The following is a 20,954-nucleotide window of genomic DNA, read 5'->3' on the forward strand; positions in this document are numbered from 1 at the left end:
GTGATAACAATTAACTTTGAAAATTTATCATCTAAGAACTTGGGTTCTCATTTTTATTACTTTTTCTTTCTTTCTTCCTTTCTTTCTTTCTTCCCTTCTTTCTTTCTTTTCTTTCTGTTTTCTTTTTCTTTTTTTTTTTTTCTTCAAATTTTAATACTTTCACTCAGAGGCAATCCACTCATCAATTCACAGCTAAGGCCTTGTGTTTGCTCCCCAGCTATGAGATGGGATGCAATAGATGCAATCAAAGGTGGCATCAGCTGCCAGGCTAGCAAGATCGCTCACTGCTCACAATCTAAAGTTGGCCACTAGCTTCTTCCAGTCAGAACAGTTCTTCAGGTATTTGCAGTCAGTTCACTTCCCCATCAATGGTTCATGCTAGCATCCAAAGGAGGCAAAATTCTATATATGAAATATGCCAGATTTCTTAAGGAGATCCTTACATGAAAGGAAATACTGTCAGGTTCAAAAATAATCCTGGACAAGAATGGGATGCTCTGGTTGCTCAGTTTGCTCGGTTACCTTGAGGTACTTATTTGGATAGTTAATCTCAGCGGGAAAATAGCACTGTGATTACATGAGGCAATCAAGTTGTTCTCTTAACTGCTTGCCTCATTCAGCCTATTAATTCTAAGTATATACACAAAGTAAATTACAGTCCACATTCAATGTCCCTCCAGTACTTTATAGCAGTAAAGAATCTGGTGTTCACTAGAAAATTAAAACAATGTCCTACTTTCCTCTAGACAATGGAAACAAGTACAAGGAAGTTAAAAGACTACATATGGTTATGAACCTTAAGAAAAACCATGAGGTAAAGAAAGACATGAGGTATTGAATACTGTCAGTGTGAATTGAGGTATTTGCTGTGCAATACATTGTTCAGGTAGGATGTTTTCAAATCCAGATAATTCCAGTAATTAGCAGACTTACATATGTTACCATGAAAGTAGGTTCTTAAGTTTAAAACCACTATCTCTGCAGCAGCTTTAGAAATCACAGAATGTGTTCTGAGACATATCAAATGCTACCCATAGAAGAATAAGGGACCATGCTCTATCCACACTTGTCAAGCTTATGGCTGCAATGCAGCAGCTGTCATTAAGTTACATAATAATTCTCTGCCACTTGCAACATGAATAGCTGTTGCAGAAGTGGCATGGGGAATGGAGCCTGGACAACCAGAGAGAACAGGGAGATGAAGGAGTAAGAAAGCACCAGGAAAGATCTTTAGATAGGCAGAACAAACAGAGACACTTTCTTTTTATAAAAAAAAAAAAACAAGTCAAAACTGTGTTCTGAAATTCAAGAGCCACAGATCAGTGTCTGAACTGAACCACAGATCTAAGGTGGATCAGATGCATTTCTGATCAAGGTAGATCAAGGTGAATCATCTTGCATGCAGTCAAAAAACCTTTTCTAAGCAATGGTGAGAACTGCCACACATGTTTACATGCCCTTTCACTTCCTGTGCAGAGGAAGAAAAGACAGCTGAACTTAAAATAAAGTGAGTTCTCTGTCCCAGCTCACACTTGTTCAAGGTCTTTGCACACCGTGACACAGATAGCATCCAATAAGGGTGCTCATGGCAATGCAAACCCCATTGCCTGATGCTCTCAGTAGTACACCGTAATACACCTTTTGCACTTTCTCCCTTACAGACCTAAAGCTGGCATTCATAGCAATGAGCTGTGCAGCTTGTAATTAAATCAGAATGCCTGGTGAACTGTTCAGACTCAAAATCTGGCCTTTGGATTCCATGTAGGTGATGTGAACACCCACCTTTTGGGTGGAGAGCTGCATTTTCACACTGCCTCACAAAGGTTGGCAGTGCTATTGCCAGCCAACTATAAACACATAGTTCCGAATTTATATCCTGGCAAGTAAATATAGAAAGAAATGTTTTTCAAATATCTGGCATTCTGCATTTACTTATTCATTTGTGGAAGCTCTCTGCATGTGCTAGACACTTTCCAGACATTGGAGAAGGCACAACATCTGCCCTGGGGAGCTTGCTCTGGGCTGGACAAAGAGATAACTGAGCAGAGGTTAGCAAAAGCACCACAAAAGGGATTGTTTGCCGTTTTTCAGCCCCTGCTTTTCTTCTGTTAATAATTGAAGATCTTAAACAGCTCTCAGTATTTATTTTAAAAGCATTACAGTTTACCTTTAAAAAACCCTCTTGGCTGTGTTCTGCTGGCTGACATTGACTCTATAAATGTTTTAGTAAGCCAAACATGTTAATTTCATTCCCTGGGCTCACAGAATTTAGCATTTATTTACCCTGATAAAACATTTTAAATATTTACTACATAGGAACAACACTGTTTTTTTATTCTGGGTCAAGCCCTTTTCAGGCCCTGGAGGACTGAGTCAACCCAAAGGTTTAGGGCACGGCTGGGGAGTAGGGAGGATGGGGAAGAGAGAAGGAAAAGACCTTGTACCCTTAACACAGCTCCTCCAAAGCTATGGGATATACACTGCTAGGGATGATGTAGGTGTTGCAGAGCAATTGTATGGTGCTGTATTTTTCTCATAGGAAGACATTCATGTGAGGGGCTGGTTGCTGTCTTTTCAATTCAGGCAATTATTGAAGAATGTACTTATCTGTAAGCATGAAGAATCTGCGCCGAAAGCAATGGGATTACTTACACATCCCATTGTGTACTTACAAGGTTCTTTGGATTTCGACCAATGCTCAGCAAGATGGCACAAAAAAGAGCACTGGACCCAGCTGCTAAAAGGTACTTAGCATTGTTGCTTGGTGGAACACATCCAGGGAAACTAATGGTAGGCTGCTCTCAGAAAAAACATTTGGGCCTTTCCAAGCACAACTACATCTCTCATTTCCACACGCCTTTCATTTTGAATCAAATTTGGTGTGCTGGAGAGAGTGGTTTCTTCTAGTCATATAAGCTCTCCAGATCTTTAGGGAAAGCATATCCTGAGTTTGTTCCTTCTTTTGCTTCGTGGGGCTATATTTTGTCAACACCATCATATTGCCTGAATCATGAGATAAGCAGGCACAGTCTCATATATATGACCTTTTGGAATGAGAGGGAATAAAAGGGGGAGGAGGGCTTTCAACCTCATCCATCCTTTCCACTCCTCCTGACAGACACACAGATTTTTGTGCTTAAGCCAGTGCCAAAGGCGTGGGAGGTAATTATGTTTCTGCTAATTTAGTTCAAAAGAAAACTACTACTTTCTGCAAGTAAGGAGGAAGCAGGGAAGGATCTGTGACTCAGCAGAGTGCCTGAGTCAGATCACTTCTGAGAACCACTCTGAGCGGTAAAGTGGCTGCACTGTCCCCAGCCATGAGCTCAGCTTACCCAAGTGTTGGGCGGTGTGCTAAGAGATGGCCAGCACAGTTATCTCCATTTCCACAGCATAAGCTGTGTAACCAGAAACATTCCCCGAAGTGGATGATTATCATGTAATAACCATAAGCATTGGCTAAGAAAATTGAAAAAAACATTAAATATTCATAAATATGAAATGTTTTGTACCAGTTTTGAAGGAAGTCTGGAAAATAACAGACATTTTAGCACAAAACAGTGCACAGTCATGGCAAGATATCCAAGGCAATTACATCTGAAACCATTTATGAGGGAAAACATTAAGATTTTCTTCACCAGTGTTGCAAAGGGAATTCAGATGGCGTGGTTCAGTTAAGGACTGATGTAAAGTAACAGTTCAAGGAGATATCCTTTCTTGTCTTGCTGGAGTCTCAAAATATTACAGGTAGATTCCTGGATAAGGCAAATTCTGTGGGTGTAGTGTGGTGTTGGGGCTGCAGATATTGTTTCTGTTTCAAGAATGATAGAGAAAGTCTTGGAACAGCAGGGAAAGTCATGACACAAGACAGGAAATCAGATGAAGTATTGGTAGCAAAGAAAAGCTATGAAAAAAGAAAAGAGTGACCTCAAAGAAAGAGTGACCGTTTTTGAGTAGGTAATGCGATTTAAACGTATATGAATATGCAACTCAAAATCAAGTGCTAGAATGAATAGAAAAGAAAGTTTTGGCATCTACTCCCAGTGTTCTCATTCCTCTGTTTTCAAACTATGTTTTCATTGACATTTCAAGCTGAAATCCACACACACAAAATAAATACATATATAAATACATAAAAATTCATACAAATGAGTATGTGTGCAAACACAACTGTTTCATATTTGTGAAGTCTTGCAATACTACCCCTGCCTCATCCTTCGGGGCGAGAAGAAAAATGAAACCACAACAAAACCCATCTCTTCTTTCTGGATCATTCTGTCATGGCAAATAACTCATCCTGAGGGCTGCCTGCTAGCCAAAATGACCTAAATTAGCCAAGCAACACAGCATACCCTCAGCATGGTAGCCCATGAAGCACCAGCTTTTGGCTCTCTGAGGAAGATGATGGGATAAATGTATGCTCTGCCTCAGGCTTTATGCTCCTCTGCTGAAGAAACTTCTGCTTCCACTCATAGAAGCATTCCTCTTCCCTCCTGGAGGGTACAGGGTGTGGCTTTAACATTTTTAATAGCTTTTTGTTCAAAGCGTGTCAGCGTTCATATTGTTATAAAGTTGCTTACTGACCAAAAGATCTCGCTCACCTTCCAATCTCAACATATTAGGCAGCTCCTACAAGTTCAGTTTTAATCTCTAGATGTTTGTTTCTAGCTCAGTGGAAAGATCTACAGACTTTCAAGGTGGAAAAAAAAAAAAAAAAAGTTAAAAAAAAAAAGTTGCTGTGTATATAGAAGCAGCACAGGAAGAAAATCAGCAACTGTCTGCTAACTGAAAACTGCACATCGCAAAAGAAAGACCGTGTTGGTTCAAACCACAAATGAAGTGCTGTGAGTTAAATCTGAAACTACCTTAAACCAGGATCACAATGCACTGTAAAGCAGTCTTATAGCAAGAGAGGAGAGGATGAAGTTTAGGTATTCACTGCCATGAAATTCCTCAAGACAGGCTGAAAGTAAGGCAAGTGAAGAATCACAGAATGGCTTGGGTTGGAAGGGGCCTCAAAGATCAACTAGTTTCAATCCCCTTGCTGTGCGCACGGCTGCTGGCCACTAAATCAGGCACCAGATCAGGCTGCCCAGAGGCCCATCCAAGCTGGCACTGAACACTTCCAGGGCACTTCCCAGGCCAGCAAAGATCAGCTGTAACCATTCATCAGGAATTATCACTGACATTCTGCTGACTGGATGATGATCGCACATTCTCTGAGAACAGTGTTCCTGTGCTCATTTTAAAGATTTTGTTTTTACTTAATCCCAAGGGGAGAAAAAAAAATGAGATATTTTATTCAGTCCTCTCTCTGCATAGCCATGCAAAATCAAAGACAGTCTAGAGAGAAGACTGCACTAATTCTGAATAAAATGATCCACTGCATCTCCACTTTTTAAATTCTTTTTTCCCCAAGCATAGCTGTGATGAAGAACCACCTTTCAGGCTCCAGAAGAGGAGTAAACTCTGGTCCCATCCTGTACCAAAGGAGTCAGTGGGAAAACTTGTAACAATGTGTTGGAAAGCTGTACAAGTCTTGTCAATTGTACGTACAAAATAGCAAAAAATAGCTAAGAAACCTCTGATCTGAAATAATTCTGGAAAAAATTTTGCTTCAGAGTGCCAAATGTTGCTTGTACTCAGCTCTGCACAAAGACATTATTGACATTACACACATCATTGTGTCCTAAGGATGTAACTTTTTTTTTTGAAACAAGAGATTATGGATACCTGTAACTGTTAAAGCATCATGGTAACAGAAATGGGCTCAGGGCACTTGGTCTGAACTGTACATGCAGCAATATTTAACTGGAGAACTAATGATTCCAGATGACAAATACCTCTCCAAAGCTGCCAAAATCTCATGGTTATGAATAGCGTTGCTTTTACCTGCTGGTTTACCAGGTAAGGAGACTTATCACTTGCAATCAGGTTTATAAAAGGCAAAAGCAACAAGGCAACAAAAGCTAACAGCTTTTGATGACAAAAATAGATCTCCCTGGGATACTATGAAAACTAAGAGCTCCAAGCGTATCATGGAATACCATGAGCTGCACTTCTATCTTCTCATGAAAGAAAAAGAGCAACAAGACATTGGATAAACCCTTAAATTTTCTCTTTAGTTGGTTTTCTATGTAGGAGCACAGCATCATCTATGACACAAACAGGATACATGACCCAGGAGAAGAAAATGCACTCCACATTTAACTTTGGATAGTGCTTAATAAGCAATGTTGGGACTGAGGTCTTGGTAGACAAAGCAGGTTATTTCCAAAAGCACTGTGATACTGGATGTTTGGGTGCATTTTGAGAGCACATAAAATAGAAAGTTGCTGGATCAGGTAATGAAAAAACTATGCAAACCATGTGAAATGTGATCACTGCATTGTCACTCTCTTTATGCATACATTGCACTTATTTTCACTTTTTTTTTTTAACAACTGAAAATGCTGTCAATGAAAATGTACTACACATTGCCAAATTCTTGAAAATATATGGCCAGACAAATCTAACCAGATTTGCCTCCTAATTTTAAGAAGAAGTTTGGATTCCAGGATTTATTATCCAATGGTTAATTAGTTTCATCTCAGTCTACCTAAAAATCTAATTTTTTCTTTTTTCTACACTAGTAACTTCGTTGCTTTTTATTTATACAATCTGATTAAACTTAAAATTCTGCTTGCAGACATCAGATAATAAAAAACTCCCCTAGGGGAAAAAGTGCCTTCTGATAGAATAAGTAAAACCTCCTTTAGCTCTCTAGGTAGCTTTAGTTATGTTTCAATAGAAAAATTAATGGCTGCAGTTTTTGCAAAGACATATTTGTCAGAAGAAATAATGGTTCTTTATTGATATTTACTTCCTTTGTAACTTCCTTTATGACTTCCACAATTCAAAATTTGTTGTGCAAGCTGTGGATGTATTGTTGGAATGCATTGGTACTTATCCTTTATTTATTTTGAATTTCCTTTTACATTCAGTAAGCTGTCAAGAGGAAATCATAAGGCTTTCCTGCTGCAACAGTAGTAAACTAAAAAGCTAAATTAAATTCTTTATAGACACGGACATCTACAAATATAAATTTGAGCAGCATTTGGCCTCCTTTAAAATGAAGATTTTGAGTGCAATTAACACTGGAATGTTAAAGCAAAAGGTGGGCTAAAACTTGAATTTATTTTCACCTATATTGTGAGGATAACAGTGAGACTCAACCCTGAATTATTTCTCTGGGCACTGTTTATACAAAGCTGCTAAACTGCTATATACAAAATGGGCCCTTGTAAATCTCACTTGTATGGAGGCATGAGCATATTGGTTTGATTTGCAACCAAGATATCTAACTTGATTAAAAGGAATTTTACCTTGTGGTAACTTTCAATACATGTTAAAGACCAACATACAGTAACAACCTATGAGAAAACATTGATTGCAACAAGGAACAGCATTTGCTGCAGAAAAATCAGTAAACCCGGCAGTCAGTGCAAAACAAGACAAACATCAACCACACTGCTAGCTGAATGTGTTAACAGTAATAAAAGAGAAAGCATAACAGATGATCATTTTATGGTACAGATTGCTATGTCCCAGTCCTAACACCAGGTGTGTCCTACTGCACTCAAAAAGGGGAACCCTCTGCAAGATTCTAATTGAAAGATAAGAAGCCTAAAGAAAAAAAATTAGAGAGGGTTTGTTATCTGATTATTAAATTGAATTGCTATAGATTGTTCCATTCCTAAGTGACAAAAATAAAATTTTTAATGATTTCTTCTTTCTTTCTTTCTTTCTTTCTTTTTTTTTTTTTAATTCCTTGAGCTAATTTCTGTCAAAAATGCTTCTGATGGAAAAATGTTGAACAGCTTTAGTGTTACTGAAGTTGAAAAAAAGAGACTCTCTGCAGAGGGCTAGCAGATGTTTTCTGAGTTGTGATTGATGTGGCAGGACAAACCAGTAGAACATGATCTAAAACTGAAAAAATAAGAGGCACAGCTACTCAGACAACTCAGAGAAACAATTGCCACAAAGGATAAAACACATATGGGATAGGTTATTGTTACATGTGTTAAACAGGAATTGGATTTGCTTCTGGGAAAAAAAGGAGATTAAGTCAGTCATCTGATCTCCTTTTCTTCTCCTTGGTATAAAGAAAACTTTGATAAAATGTTAAGACACTAGGCAGGCTAGCTGGGCTGCTGTTTGCCTTTGGTCAATACCTCACCACAATCAGAATGGCAAATTATCAGTTCCATCAATTAAAATCATCAGCGCAGAAAAGTTCATTCGTTGTTTATCCCAGACAGTATTCCTGTGTACTCAGCAAGCTCAGTAATATCAAGCAGATACCTCTCAGAAAGCAGCAGCCAATTTTGGAGAGAGGGAAAGATCTCCAGTGGCCATTTGGACACTTAAATATATTTCCTTGTATTTGCCTCCTCTCAGTTCTTTGTACTTTGGCATTTTTCCTCCACCAGCACTTATACAGGAAGTAATATGGATACAAATCCAGATCACCCACCTGGAGTCTAAACAGTGACATAAAATGCATTCACTAGTTGAGAGCCTTATTTGACTGGTCTGCTTCTCTGTGCTTTGCTGATATTTTGATAATTCTTTGTGAAAACCACCACAACAACCACAGGCATCTAACAGTGCTGGGACAAACAAAATTAATTCAAATGATGCTGAAGTCACTCGAACATCCACGAGCCTCCTTGTATTCTGAGCAATCAACCCTTCTACAAACTGTTACGTCTCACTTCCATGACAAATGCTACTTGGTGTGTGTTAGTCATTTCTTCCAGAGATTACGAGAAAGCTATGTATGTTAAAATTCCCACAAGTTCAGTTAAAAGAATTAGTAGATGTACATTCACTGTAAAGAAAATGGACAAAGGTCTTCAAATCATTCCTTATGAGGTCTTAAATGAATAAGCAGTGCAAAATCTAGCCAATTGGAATAAAAATACGAAGCACCACATTTGATGTAAGCTTGGGACATCACATGCAGTGGAGATGTCATCATGGAGAGAATATAAGAAGAAAATAGTTCAGATGATATCCTTACTTTTTTGATCAGAAACAGAAATATCTTCTCTCACCCATAAGGAATACAGCAACAGTCGGCATGTACAAGGGAACAACTGGAAACCCAGCAACACTCCTGCTGATACTGGTTAGCTGCAGTTTGCATGTATACTGCTGTTTAACAGACAAAAGTATATGCAAACAACGATGGAAACTGTTCTTAGAAGGTGATGGATGGCATATTTAGATTTTCAGACACTTTAGGACAAGCATCTTGATAGCACAGACTCTCCCATAGCTATGCCTCGTGCCCATTATTTTGACTGAGACACCTGGGCACTACTTGAAGAATGTTGTTAGAAACAAAAAACAAAAAATGTTGTTAGAAAGAGTCTAATCCATCCAGAGCAATTCTGAAAAACATCCTACTTAGCCAAGCTGGGATTCTTTGACTATCTTCATGTCTTCGGTAGCAGTGTGGGGTTTATTTTCCTCAATTGGAAGGGACTGCCTAAAACTTGATGTGGTCCTATGGTTCTGTTTTGCAGACATGCTGAATAATCATGCCAGCATGAGCAAAAATTGGTAGGATAAGGCTGACAGTTATTGGGTACATTTGTAGTTAGTGCTATTTTTAAAAGAGCTGCATAGCAGAGATTAAATAATAAATATTCCTCGGTTTTCATTGGCATTCCTTAAATATGAGAGAAATCTGTATTACAAGAAGTCCGTACCTCTGTGAGTAATAGTCTTTGCAAAGACAAGATCATCTTTTTGCCAAACATAGTTAACCTTTTCTGCCAAAAAATATGCAGTGTCATCATTCTGCAGGTTGTACACTCAAAGAAACATGCGTTAGGTCCTTACTGTGTAAATCCTGCTCACAAGAATGATCTCTACCTAAGGGAGATGCAGTGCTAGAATCAAATTACTTCCTTGAGTAATGGTGACCTAAGTAAATAAAAGACTTGCAAGTCTGCCTTGAGTTTTAAGTAAAATGTGAAGAAATAAGTTTAATGAGGATGTTTGGTTCAAACTGTTCTCTCCTTTTTTCTCCACTCCCTTCCCATTTGCAATGAAAGCACAACAAATTGGCCACTTGAGATTAAAAGCAGCTAGGCAATAATATGGGGAAGGTGATGCAACTTGTCCTCACATGATGCCTTATGTGCTGGAGAGATGGTACAGATGGTTGAGAAGTCTTGTTGAGAAGAGTGGAGGAGTATGTAAGAAGTCAACACAAGAGCATGATTTTTTAAAGCTTTCAGAGCCAAAGAGGAATGAAAGGAATTGGACTTTGCAGTCACTGATGTGATTAAATGCAATAACAGCAAAGTTTAAGGCAAATTTTGCCTGAAGGTACTTGCAGCAATTCTCTGTGTTGTCAATTACTTTTGTCACATGGGTTTGGTGGCAATAAACTGCCAAGGTTATGGTCTCCTCCAGCTTACTCTGTTCTTTGGTATCCATGCACAAACCTTTCAAATGTTGGAAACTTTGATCAAACTCCTTCTTATATTTTGTAATCCATCTATGGAAGATAACACAGATTTCTCCGTTCACATGGTATTTAGACTATAACCACATATGCATCAGGAGGATGAACTGAAGCCCCTAACTCCATTAGTGACACTGTATAAATGCAAAACAGATGACTGTCAACTTCACTTTGCCAAAAGCATGCATTTTTGACAAGAAATCATCTTCCTGACTGCCAGTTAGTGTTTTTCTTAAAACTTAAGACTTTGTATATACAATTCAATTAATAGAAATAGGCAGTGGTTCACATTTCTTTGCCATATTAAAAAAATGCCTGGTACTTGAAAGAGATGTCATTTTGGATTTCTTTAATTCTGTATTTATTACCTCAATTACATTATTTCTCCAGCTATAGAGAGTGGTGTTAATTTTCTTGGATTGTCTGGAAAACAGCAAGTACAGCAGAAAATTTTGATTCTGCATTCAACTAAAACCCCCCAAAAACTCAATGCAAGCCAAATAACTGCACTGTGTATGTTTCTTTCAGTGACTATAAAATAGTGTCTGCAATAGATTCAGTCGTGCTTCAATGGCTGGGTCAGAAATTGAGGGACCAAGCAGAAGAGCAACCACAGGCAAGACTGGAAGGTGCATGGCATGGAATAACTTAAGTGTTACAAGTTACACACTGAGATACAGAAAGAGCTATGAACACACAGAGTTTCTGTATGCCCCATCCTCATCAGCCAGCAAAGTGGCACATCCAAATTGACACAACGCTACAAATGGGAAGAAAGAATTCCCCCTGGAAAAGGGGGAATTCAAAGCTTATTAAGAATCACCATTTCATTCTCCCCATTTTGTGCAGGACAGACAGAATGTGGAGGTTCAGGAGCAGTGTGTGTCTGCAGCAGGAAGTAGGCATTCTGCATGACGCTTGATCTTTATTTACTGGTTTTGCCTTTCCCACTCTTTGGCTAGCATGGCGTTGAGACTGCTTCAATTAAACTTGAGTTCAATGTGTCCTGTAAACAGACTCATCTTGACCAGTATTGTACCCAAGAGAAATCATTATGTCTGTTCTCCCACTGGTTGGGTACACTGCCATTAAATCAAGTGTAGCTGAAGACTTATGCCTTCAGCACTAAGAGGTCTTCAAATATACAAGTACCAACAGTCATTTTTTAAAATAAATTTCAAGAGCAAATTCAGCTTCCTGGATAAAAATCAAACATGAAATAGAGGATTTGCTAAGCCTTCCATTAGGAGAACTGTCGTGGTGAGAGTTTGACCTGACCTTATTGTCTTAAATCCTGTAGTTACTCTACAATTTGCTACAAGTCCCCTCATATTTTTCTATTGTTGTGGTGTTTTGGGAATTATGAGACCATACAGACAATCTACCCATGATTTGAATTTATTAGATTCAATTACACTCCTTAAAAAAGAAGAAAAAGGAAATACTGCCAATTTTAGAGTTCACAACAAGCTTCATTGAAATATGTGGACTATAGCCTAAACAATTTTAAGCATTTTTAAGCCTTTTTCCTTTTCCTCATCCCCACAAACTGACTGAAATTAAGTATGCACAGTGTACCTAGTGCAGTGCCCCATATAAAAAAACCCTAGACTGGACTGTTACTCCTCGGGTTTTGTTGCTTTACCTACAATATGGCAAATAACAAATGCAGCTAAATGACTTTGCCAATACAGCCTCTCTCAATTGGCCAAACCTTCCTCATCCACTACTGTTTCCACAGAATGCTTAGCAGCTTTTATCTTCTTCTTTCTTTTTGATCTCTCTTTTTTGTTGTACGTGGTGACATGCATATTGGAATGAATTAGATCTAGCAAGACATTACAAGTAAAGACAGGATACTTTGCTACATATCACAGTGTTCAAAGAAATAAGCTGAATAATGTCAGGGAGTTTGGGATGGGGATGGGAGAAGATCGGTAATGAGAAAACACTTCAATGAATATGGGGCAGAGAACATTGCTACCACTGAGAAGGCAGTGTGAATTTAATAGAGAAGAACATTTCACAACAAATGAGGAATAATCATAATGGTCAAATATAAAAATGTTTAAGTTTTCCATTCACTTATTCTGGACATGCTTACTTTCCACAGGGACTCAAAGTAATCATGGGCTTTTACGACAGAACCATTCTGAAAAATAAGTAGTTCTACTCAGTCATTCAAATACATGTACATAGTAGCCATATCCAAGCACTCATGAATAAAAGGTGGCACGTTCTTCTTCTAGTGGAACAGACAAGTTTCCCCCCTCGCTTTGGTAACGATACCATGTTCTTCTGCCAACACAAGTCTTCAGTAAGCAGAAGATCTTGTTGAAAATGCAACTACGGAGCACAACACATATTGATCAAATTATTTGGCTTTCGAGTTATGTAGAAGAGCGTATAAATTAAGTTTGGCACACATCAGATAGGCCATAACTAGTGGCAACAATGCAGTTACATGAAGACAAAGTGCAAGATAGAGAGGATGAACGGAGTGAATGAGGTGACATAAGTGAGCAGCATGAATAAAGGGGATAGAAAAGGAATTTAATAAGTTAAATGGGCATGAGTTAGCATGCGTAGGAGTAACTGATTGCCCTTTCCAATAGTCAGGAGTGATTTTCTTTTTTAATTGGATCATGCTTCTTCACTGCCAAATTGGATGCCATTTTTTTGCCCTTCTTTAGAACAAAATGTTTAAAATAAGTTTTAAAATATTTAATAATGCAAAATGGAGATACAAGAGTAATCATCAGAAACCTGCTGCCACAGAAGAACTGACTCAACTCTGTCCCTAGAAAGCCTCGTAAAACTTTACCCCTGCCAAAGGAGATATTGGGTAATAGTTTCCAAGACACTAAAGCGATTAAGGTTTGGTATACATGCTGATTTTGCTCTTGTCTACTTATGTCCATCCTGGGAATTTTTCCTTCTCTTTCCTTTGTCAAACCAGAATATTGATCTTAATGCCATGTTAAGACAGATGCTCTGTTGCACATGTGAGGGTTTCTATTTCAGTTTTTTAACAAGAAAGCTGCTTTGGTACAACAGGAAGTATGTTGAAATAAAACACATACTGCAAAAATTATGTTAATATGACCATAACAGAATAGTTGAACAGAGCAGTTTGGCCTGTACATCAAAGGTCTAAAGTGCTATGTCTAATTCTTAAGCATAACTTAGCATTTTAGTACTTAAATTGTCCATGAGCTGTTGAGAATATTCAACATTGATTTAACTGTTAATTCCAGGCTAAACCGATTGGGGGTGAATTATATTTTTAGAAGTGTGTTAATTTTGAAAACAGTTAATGATAATAATAATAATAATAAAAGAGGTTGCTGAATAATTCCTTTTGACTTCTATTTTGTTCACTGTTAGCACTGGGATGAGACCTGTGGGCAGTACTAACTCCTGCTCTGCAATACACCTCACATAATCACAATAAAAACTGTACTTCTCATCCCAAATAATATTTTCAGGAAAGGAACAAAAAATCCTAATTAAAAAACTCAACAACAGAAACAATCAGTCCCTTCTGCACAGCAGAAATTTGTGGATACTTAAAAGCAACAGGAACCCAAAGACACAGCGCTCAGCACTTCTGATGAAAGCTTCTCCCATGATGCTTTTCTGACCTGGATACAAAACGTCTATCTCATACTTTAAATAAACAGTCCATTGCCTTCCTTGTGACAAGTGGTCTTGCAAACGTTCATATAGCCACAAGGAATAAAACTGTCATCTGTTCTCTTGAAGACTATGGAGTATTTATGCCTTACAACAGTCATCCTGACGTAGTCTTCAGGCTTTGTTGAATTCATGACCTCAAACCCATTTGATTTTGGGAGGCACTAATTTGGCATCTGGGACAACTTGATCTTAACAAAGATTACCAACAGTACCATTACCTTTCTGCATGTGGGTGAACTAACTTTTCTGCTTGCAGATGAACCACTTTCTTTGCTTAATAGTTCTGATTTTTTTTTTTTTCCTACACAACTGAGAGGTTTTTTGTTTTTGTTTTTGTTTCAAGAGATAGCTGTGTCCCAAGCATGGGTAGGACTTAGAGAAACGGGATTCTTAGTTGTGATACTAATGCTCTGTACCTATCAATCTGAAGCGCTCAGATATTCCTGCCAACCCAGGTAGCTGGAATTGGTAGTCAGTATGGGACATAGAATTAAAAGCCACTTCTGGAAATGTTAAACCTTGAACTTTTATTTCATTTTCGCCATCTGCCAGATGCAGGTATTAGTAATTTACTCTAGAAGCCAATTCACACGTTGATTCCCTCACTTCTGACAACACATGTGAAAACTCTCAATATTCTTGAACAGGTCATTTATGCTTGAACTTGAATACAAAAGATGTTCCTCTTAAAGTGGATAATTTCTTATGAATTGAGCCAAAAATACAAAATTCACACAAATTCTTCTTGACTCAGAAAAAAGTGATTCCATCCTTTCTGCTCCCACATCACCTGCCAATCTCTTCACCTCAAACGACTCATTTCCCAACCTCAATCTAGGTGAGTTTAAGATTTGTATGCAAAAATTCACCATGTGCTTCATAATTTTTTTTCCTTCCAAATAGTGGTAATTAGATCTGGATCTCAATCCAAACAGCAGATGTTGGGCTTTCCATGCTGAAGAAGGCTGCCAGTGACCCAGAGGATCCTCTCTTAGTAATCACAGTATTGCCACACACGTACAGAATCTGCTAAGAAGAAAGTGCAGTGCATGGAACGCTCCTGTAATGTCAGAACAAGTCTGTGCAGGTAGTCTCCTCATAGTGAAAAAGGCTGCTATATTTTGGAAGGTGAAGAAAAGGGAATTTTCTATAGAGGGAAAGACACAGCAACGGCAGTGTGTATAACTCTCAGCGATGCTGATAATGCCTCAGGGACAGCACTTGGGTGGGACCTAGAGGTTCAGCTACCTAAAACTCTGCACTTTTGTGATACTTAACAGAGTAACCTCTAGATGGTTTCTCCATTTCATACTGGTCTGGTATCTCGTTGTCTAGATTAGGTATTTGCTAGTGTGCACCAGGCTCCCTGCCTGTGTCCTGCTGCAAATTAATTACTTAATGAGAAAATCCACAAATGGACCATTAGATAGGTTATGTTGGAACTGAGATCATATAAACAATATGGATATGAATTACATGAGATGTGGCTCTCTCAGCTTCCTCTAGTCCTCTAAAAGCATCCAGTAAAGATTACTGCCCTCACAGATGATATGTATCAGAGGGATGAATTTCAAGCAGGACCTAGCGTGAAGGGATAGTTTTCTTCTGTTGAATGTTCTTGATTACATGCACAGGGGATATAACTCGTTACTACTCTTGAAGTCTTGGGACACTTTTGAGCTGACAAACCTCCCTTTGCCTTGAAGAAGATAGGATGTTCTCTAAAAGAACAAGGAGTATAAGGGTAGTATAAAAGTAGTTCAGCGCACGCCAGAACCACTCTCAGGGCACATCCCAGTCAGCAGCATCTCATCAGGAGTGCTACAGTCCACAGATGTTTAAATCTGAGTATTTTCCCCTTACCACTGAGCATACAGACAACTAGTAAGTGCCAAAAAACTGAGAGAATGGGATGGAAAGAACAACAAAACCTTTGTTTACAGTCAGGAATTAAGTGGGTGCTGGAGTAGACTAAACTTTATGAGACAAATTCTGCCAAAAAAGATTTTGCATTCTGCACTAACTGAAGCTATTGCAGTGTATGCAATTGTATGAAACAAATGACTACATTAAGACCAAATAATAATGCCATTAATTTCTTTTATTAATGGTTCAGCTCCTCCCACAGAGATTCTCACCTTCCATTTAAGAAGTTTCTACCCTATATGGTTGTGGAGAAAAAGCCTGAAGACGCAGCTGTGATATGATCTACTGGATCAGAAAACACACCAAAGAACCTCACGCCTCTTTTAAATCAAATGAATCATTTTTAAGCTTACATCACAGCATTTATGGTAACCTGACTCAAGATTTTTGAATGACTGGGCTTAGAAGTACTTTAACGTATCAAACTAGCAGGCTTCCCAAATAAAAATAAACAAAGCTCTCTTCATAGCTCTTCTGGAGATTAACTCCTTTCCTCTTGCTGCATCACTTACTGCTATGAACAAGGAAAGCAGTGACAACTTTCAACTAACCATCTTATCGAAAGTCTGTGCATCCCATCTAAAACTGTCAAGATAAACAATATAATCCTCCCATGCTATGAGTACATATTCCACTTCCACAATAGAATTATCAGATTTGTAGTTACTCACACCTTTACTGTAAATAAGAAAATGAATATTAAATTGTTAAAAGTTGCTTGAGGACTTCCTTACATGCATTAGAAATAATTTAAGCAAATAAGACATAGAACATGACTATATCTTTGCCCTGTGTCCCGTTGATTCTAAATTGCTCCTAGCTGTCTACATCACATAAAAAGAAGAAGATGCAATTTTAATGAAGTAGCTCGTCTCCCCAGAACCAACACAAATGATCATATAGCATTTCCACCACGATCAGGAATATACAATGCCAGCAGTATACCATGACTTTACAATTACATAAAGGATTTTTTGCTCAAAATTTTGAAACTCTTGAATCTCTCACTTCCATTACTTGTGAAGGTTGCACAATCACATCTGACATGCCATGAAACTTCCATTGCCCCCTGCTCAGGTCTGGTCATCCTTTGATTAATATCATCTTTACCACAAAGCTACATTCATTTGAAAAAAGACTTCCCCACCACACCAAAAACAATCTGCATCATATACCATCTTCAACATTGCTTTACAAATTACTCCATCCTCATTCCACAGACATACATATAACAAAAACAATGATGTTACTCACTAGGAACTCCAGACACCAGTCGTAAGGGACGTAATACTCGGAAAGCCCGCAGTGCTTTAACATCAAATCCGGCACCTTTTCCTCCTATTGAATTCCCCCCATCTGCTTTGGTTGCTTGTTCTAAAATTGCACTAAAAAGCCTGTAAAAAGAAAAGAAACGAGCTGTAGGCAGACAGCAAGGCTTGGGCTAAACAAGAACAGAGATCATCATCGTATCACATGAGCTATCTCACAGACCTGTGAAGAGTGCCACACATGTCACTCAACATTCGCATATGGTGGAGGAGAGACAGACTCTTCCCATATGCAACAGCCTAACGGTGATGTCTGCACCATTTGCAAAACATTGATTTCTGGAACAGACATAAACATGATGTGTTCCTCCTTCAGCCCAATGGTTCCTTTCGGCCAGTTGTACCTGTCTATACAAAGGTGTGCTCCCTGCACTGGGTGCTTTGAAATGACCATTTTGGCAGTGTCTCATGATGAATGTGCATGTGGTGAGGTTTTGAAGGCAGCCTCCGGTAAGAACATACTCATGGGAAGTTGAGTGGAAAGGCAAGAAACCACAAATTGTTGGTGTTACCCCTTCTGCTGTTAACATGTTTTTGCTATCTTTATTAACCACCCATGCACCGTGGGGAAAGAATCATCATTCATAATTAACTCAATAATTAATTATCTGTCACTCATTTTACAATGAATTAAGATTTACCAAGGTCACCGCAGGTAGAAATGGGTTTAAAAATTAGAGCTCCTTCAAGGTGCACATTTTTAGATAAGAGAGTATGCTCAGATTATGTGTTTGTGTACCCATTTGTAAATCCCTTGATGCAGTGGCTATGGAAAGTGCAAAACTGTAGGAGTCTTATTATTAGAATATTTTATTAGACCAGTCCAAGTGTTTTGTCTTGGCTAGTAGGAGTAGCTGTTTAAGATGTCTCTATCAAAACACATTTGAAAAGGCAGAGCAAGGCAGGAAAGAATTTTCTTCTATGAAAAGGATGAAGGCTCACCCTGTGTATTAATAAGTGTTTGATTTAATAAATTAACTGTCAGGAAGCAGCTTCCATGTTTCTGGTAAAACACTGGATCCTTTGGGGGAGTACGGATTCCTCATGACTTTGCTAACGACATTGCTTTCAGCCTCAAAAGCCATCGGATTGAACCCAGCAAAATTCAGCGAAGGTTAAAAGATGTTCCAGTCTAAATGGATGCTTGGCACTCTGCAGAAAACTTTGCCTGCAAGTGGCAGAGACCCCATGGCCCACAGCATGCCATGGAAGCACTAGATGTAACTTTAAGAAGCTGCCTGGGATGCAGGCAGCAGTCTGGATGAAGTGCCCTGGATTGAGTGCTGGCTGATTTGTCTCCCAGACATTGCAGTCTGCAGTGCCTCTGTCAGGATCTCATTATCTACATTCTTAACTGGCAGACTCCACAGAGAGCCCCCAAACTGCATGTAAAGCAGAGACTGAGCTGCCTGATTGCTTTGCAGGGAGCTCTGCAGTCTGCTTACAGCCTACTGATAGGGCTGCAAATATAGGGAGCTTGCCCTGAATAGAAAAAGGATTCATTTACTGAAGCGTCTAAGGCAACACTTTTCCCCAGCACTAAAACCACAGAAAAAGATGGATTAGTGAGATGAAAATGTGAAATTAGTTTCTTAAGCAGCTTAGTTTTTTTTTTTCTTTTTTTAATTTTATTTAAAATTTCATATATAGAGAGAGACCAATAAAACTTGTCATCTGTGACTGAGAAACACCTAACTGGATCTATTGAAAGCCTCAACTACAGGCACTGCAGAGAGATTTAACAACTAGGTAACAAGTGTGAGAAAAACCGCGTGGGGGGAGGTTGGATGCTGAAGCTGTAGGTGTTGCAGACTGTGAAGCAGGATGCAGAGAAGACAAAAACAGAGCCTATCAGAAATACTGAGTTGACTACAGACAGCGATAAACAGAGACCACAGAGAGCAATAAACAAGGGCTGATGTAAGGAACATGAATTATTGGAATGTATGTATTCCTTGAGCTGTGTATACAGATTATACAGAGTCGCAATTTTCTGCTGGTCTTCATAATAGAAACACTGTAGGTCAAATTTGGCTTAATATATTTCCAGAAAGCAAGTGATTAAGCTCTAGAAGTGTGCTCTACTTCTTATTTAAACATTTCTATCTTCCTAGTCAACACAATTCCCATACTAGATGATGACTGACATTCCCATACAACAGTCCCCGTCTCCTGGGATCCTCTGGAAGAAAAAGAATCCATTGTAAAAGGTTTCTTATGTTGCTTTTTTCAGATGTCTTCAGGTTGAGAAAAAAATGTCGCTGAACTCTGGGTCAGCAATTATGCACGAGTGAGGGTCCAGTCTCCTTGCTGCCCACTGTTGGACCTACTTTCTACCAAACAGCAGTTTGTGGCAGTTGGCATCAAGGGCATTTCTCCTGCCACTCATGCAGTGAGTAAACCACAGACTGCTCTAGAATTCTGAATCCTAAGAAAAGCTACACATGTTCTAAATTAATACAAAAGATACAAAAACAAGGCAAAGCAACTCATTTCTCTGGATCAAGAACCTGCTTTCTCAGACCAGTGCAGCTCAGCTGCAGACCTTGTAACCCTTTTGTGTGCTCCCATACTGACATGCTAAACATGCTATCTTGAGGCATGGAACTGCCTACTTTGTCAGGAATAACTTGCAGCTATTGCTGCTTTTAAAAACCCATGTTTAACCTCAAATTGCATTACTCCTGCTAATCCTGCTTTAGCACATTTGCCCCATGCTTAATATCTCCCTGTGCACTAATCCTGCTTTTTACCAATGCAATACAACTTTTTCTTTATTTATTTCACTCTTCCCTCTTTATACCTGGCTCTACACTGTGTCCAATCTGGCCTACTGAATCTTTATTCCTCTCTCCAAAGTTAGATGACACCCTGCCCTATCCGTCCTTTGTTGCTCCTCCTGAGTTAGGGCAGGGGCAGCTCTATAGCTCATAGGGTACATCAACCACATGCTTTTCGGGCTGTAACTTTGTTATGACCCAGAGGTAAAAATAAGACCTGTCTAGAAATACTGCAGATGAGAAGACACAGAAGAAAGGTAAGGATTCTGACTGCCTCTTCCATCATACTCTTTTAGGAGGAAAACCCACACCCCATATACACTCTGTAGTTTCTACAATCTCTACCTAGTCTTCTGAGTTCGTCACCTAATTGCTTTCCAGTCCTAAAAGAGACAGATGGATGTTAAGCTACTGGTATAAACTATGAGGCCAGAGTCCTTCTAGTTATAGCAGGGGAAAGTCTGCTCTTTGATGAAAATCTGTGGGAAAAGGTACTGTAGAGCAAAACCCTGCTCTTTCTGTCTCTTCTCAGTGGGAGAGTTAGCTGAAATGCAGGCTGCAAGCAAGATGTGAGAGGATTCTTTGCACACACAGGAATCAAAGTTTAGATGACATAAAAATGCAAGCAGGCTGAGCTCTTGTGGCCACTGAAAATCTTCACTTTTTTTTTTTCTTTTCTATTTTTTGAAAGAATTCAGAAAT

The 20,954-nt window shown here is 38.9% G+C and overlaps 1 protein-coding gene across 18 annotated transcripts in view; it reads right to left on the reverse strand.

Moving 5' to 3' along the window:
- CACNA1C (calcium voltage-gated channel subunit alpha1 C) overlaps positions 1-20,954 on the reverse strand; it is a 476,647-nt gene that overhangs the window by 177,345 nt on the left and 278,348 nt on the right. For all 18 annotated transcript variants that reach the window (XM_052667558.1, XM_052667542.1, XM_052667556.1 and 15 more), the window contains exon 5: positions 17,399-17,538. In XM_052667558.1, the coding sequence (XP_052523518.1) occupies positions 17,399-17,538 (140 nt within the window). The remainder of the gene's footprint in view (positions 1-17,398; positions 17,539-20,954) is intronic.

Source organism: Tympanuchus pallidicinctus, unplaced genomic scaffold (genome assembly GCF_026119805.1).
Source record: "Tympanuchus pallidicinctus isolate F22 unplaced genomic scaffold, pur_lepc_1.0 scaffold8, whole genome shotgun sequence".
Taxonomy (NCBI): Eukaryota; Metazoa; Chordata; class Aves; order Galliformes; family Phasianidae; genus Tympanuchus; species Tympanuchus pallidicinctus.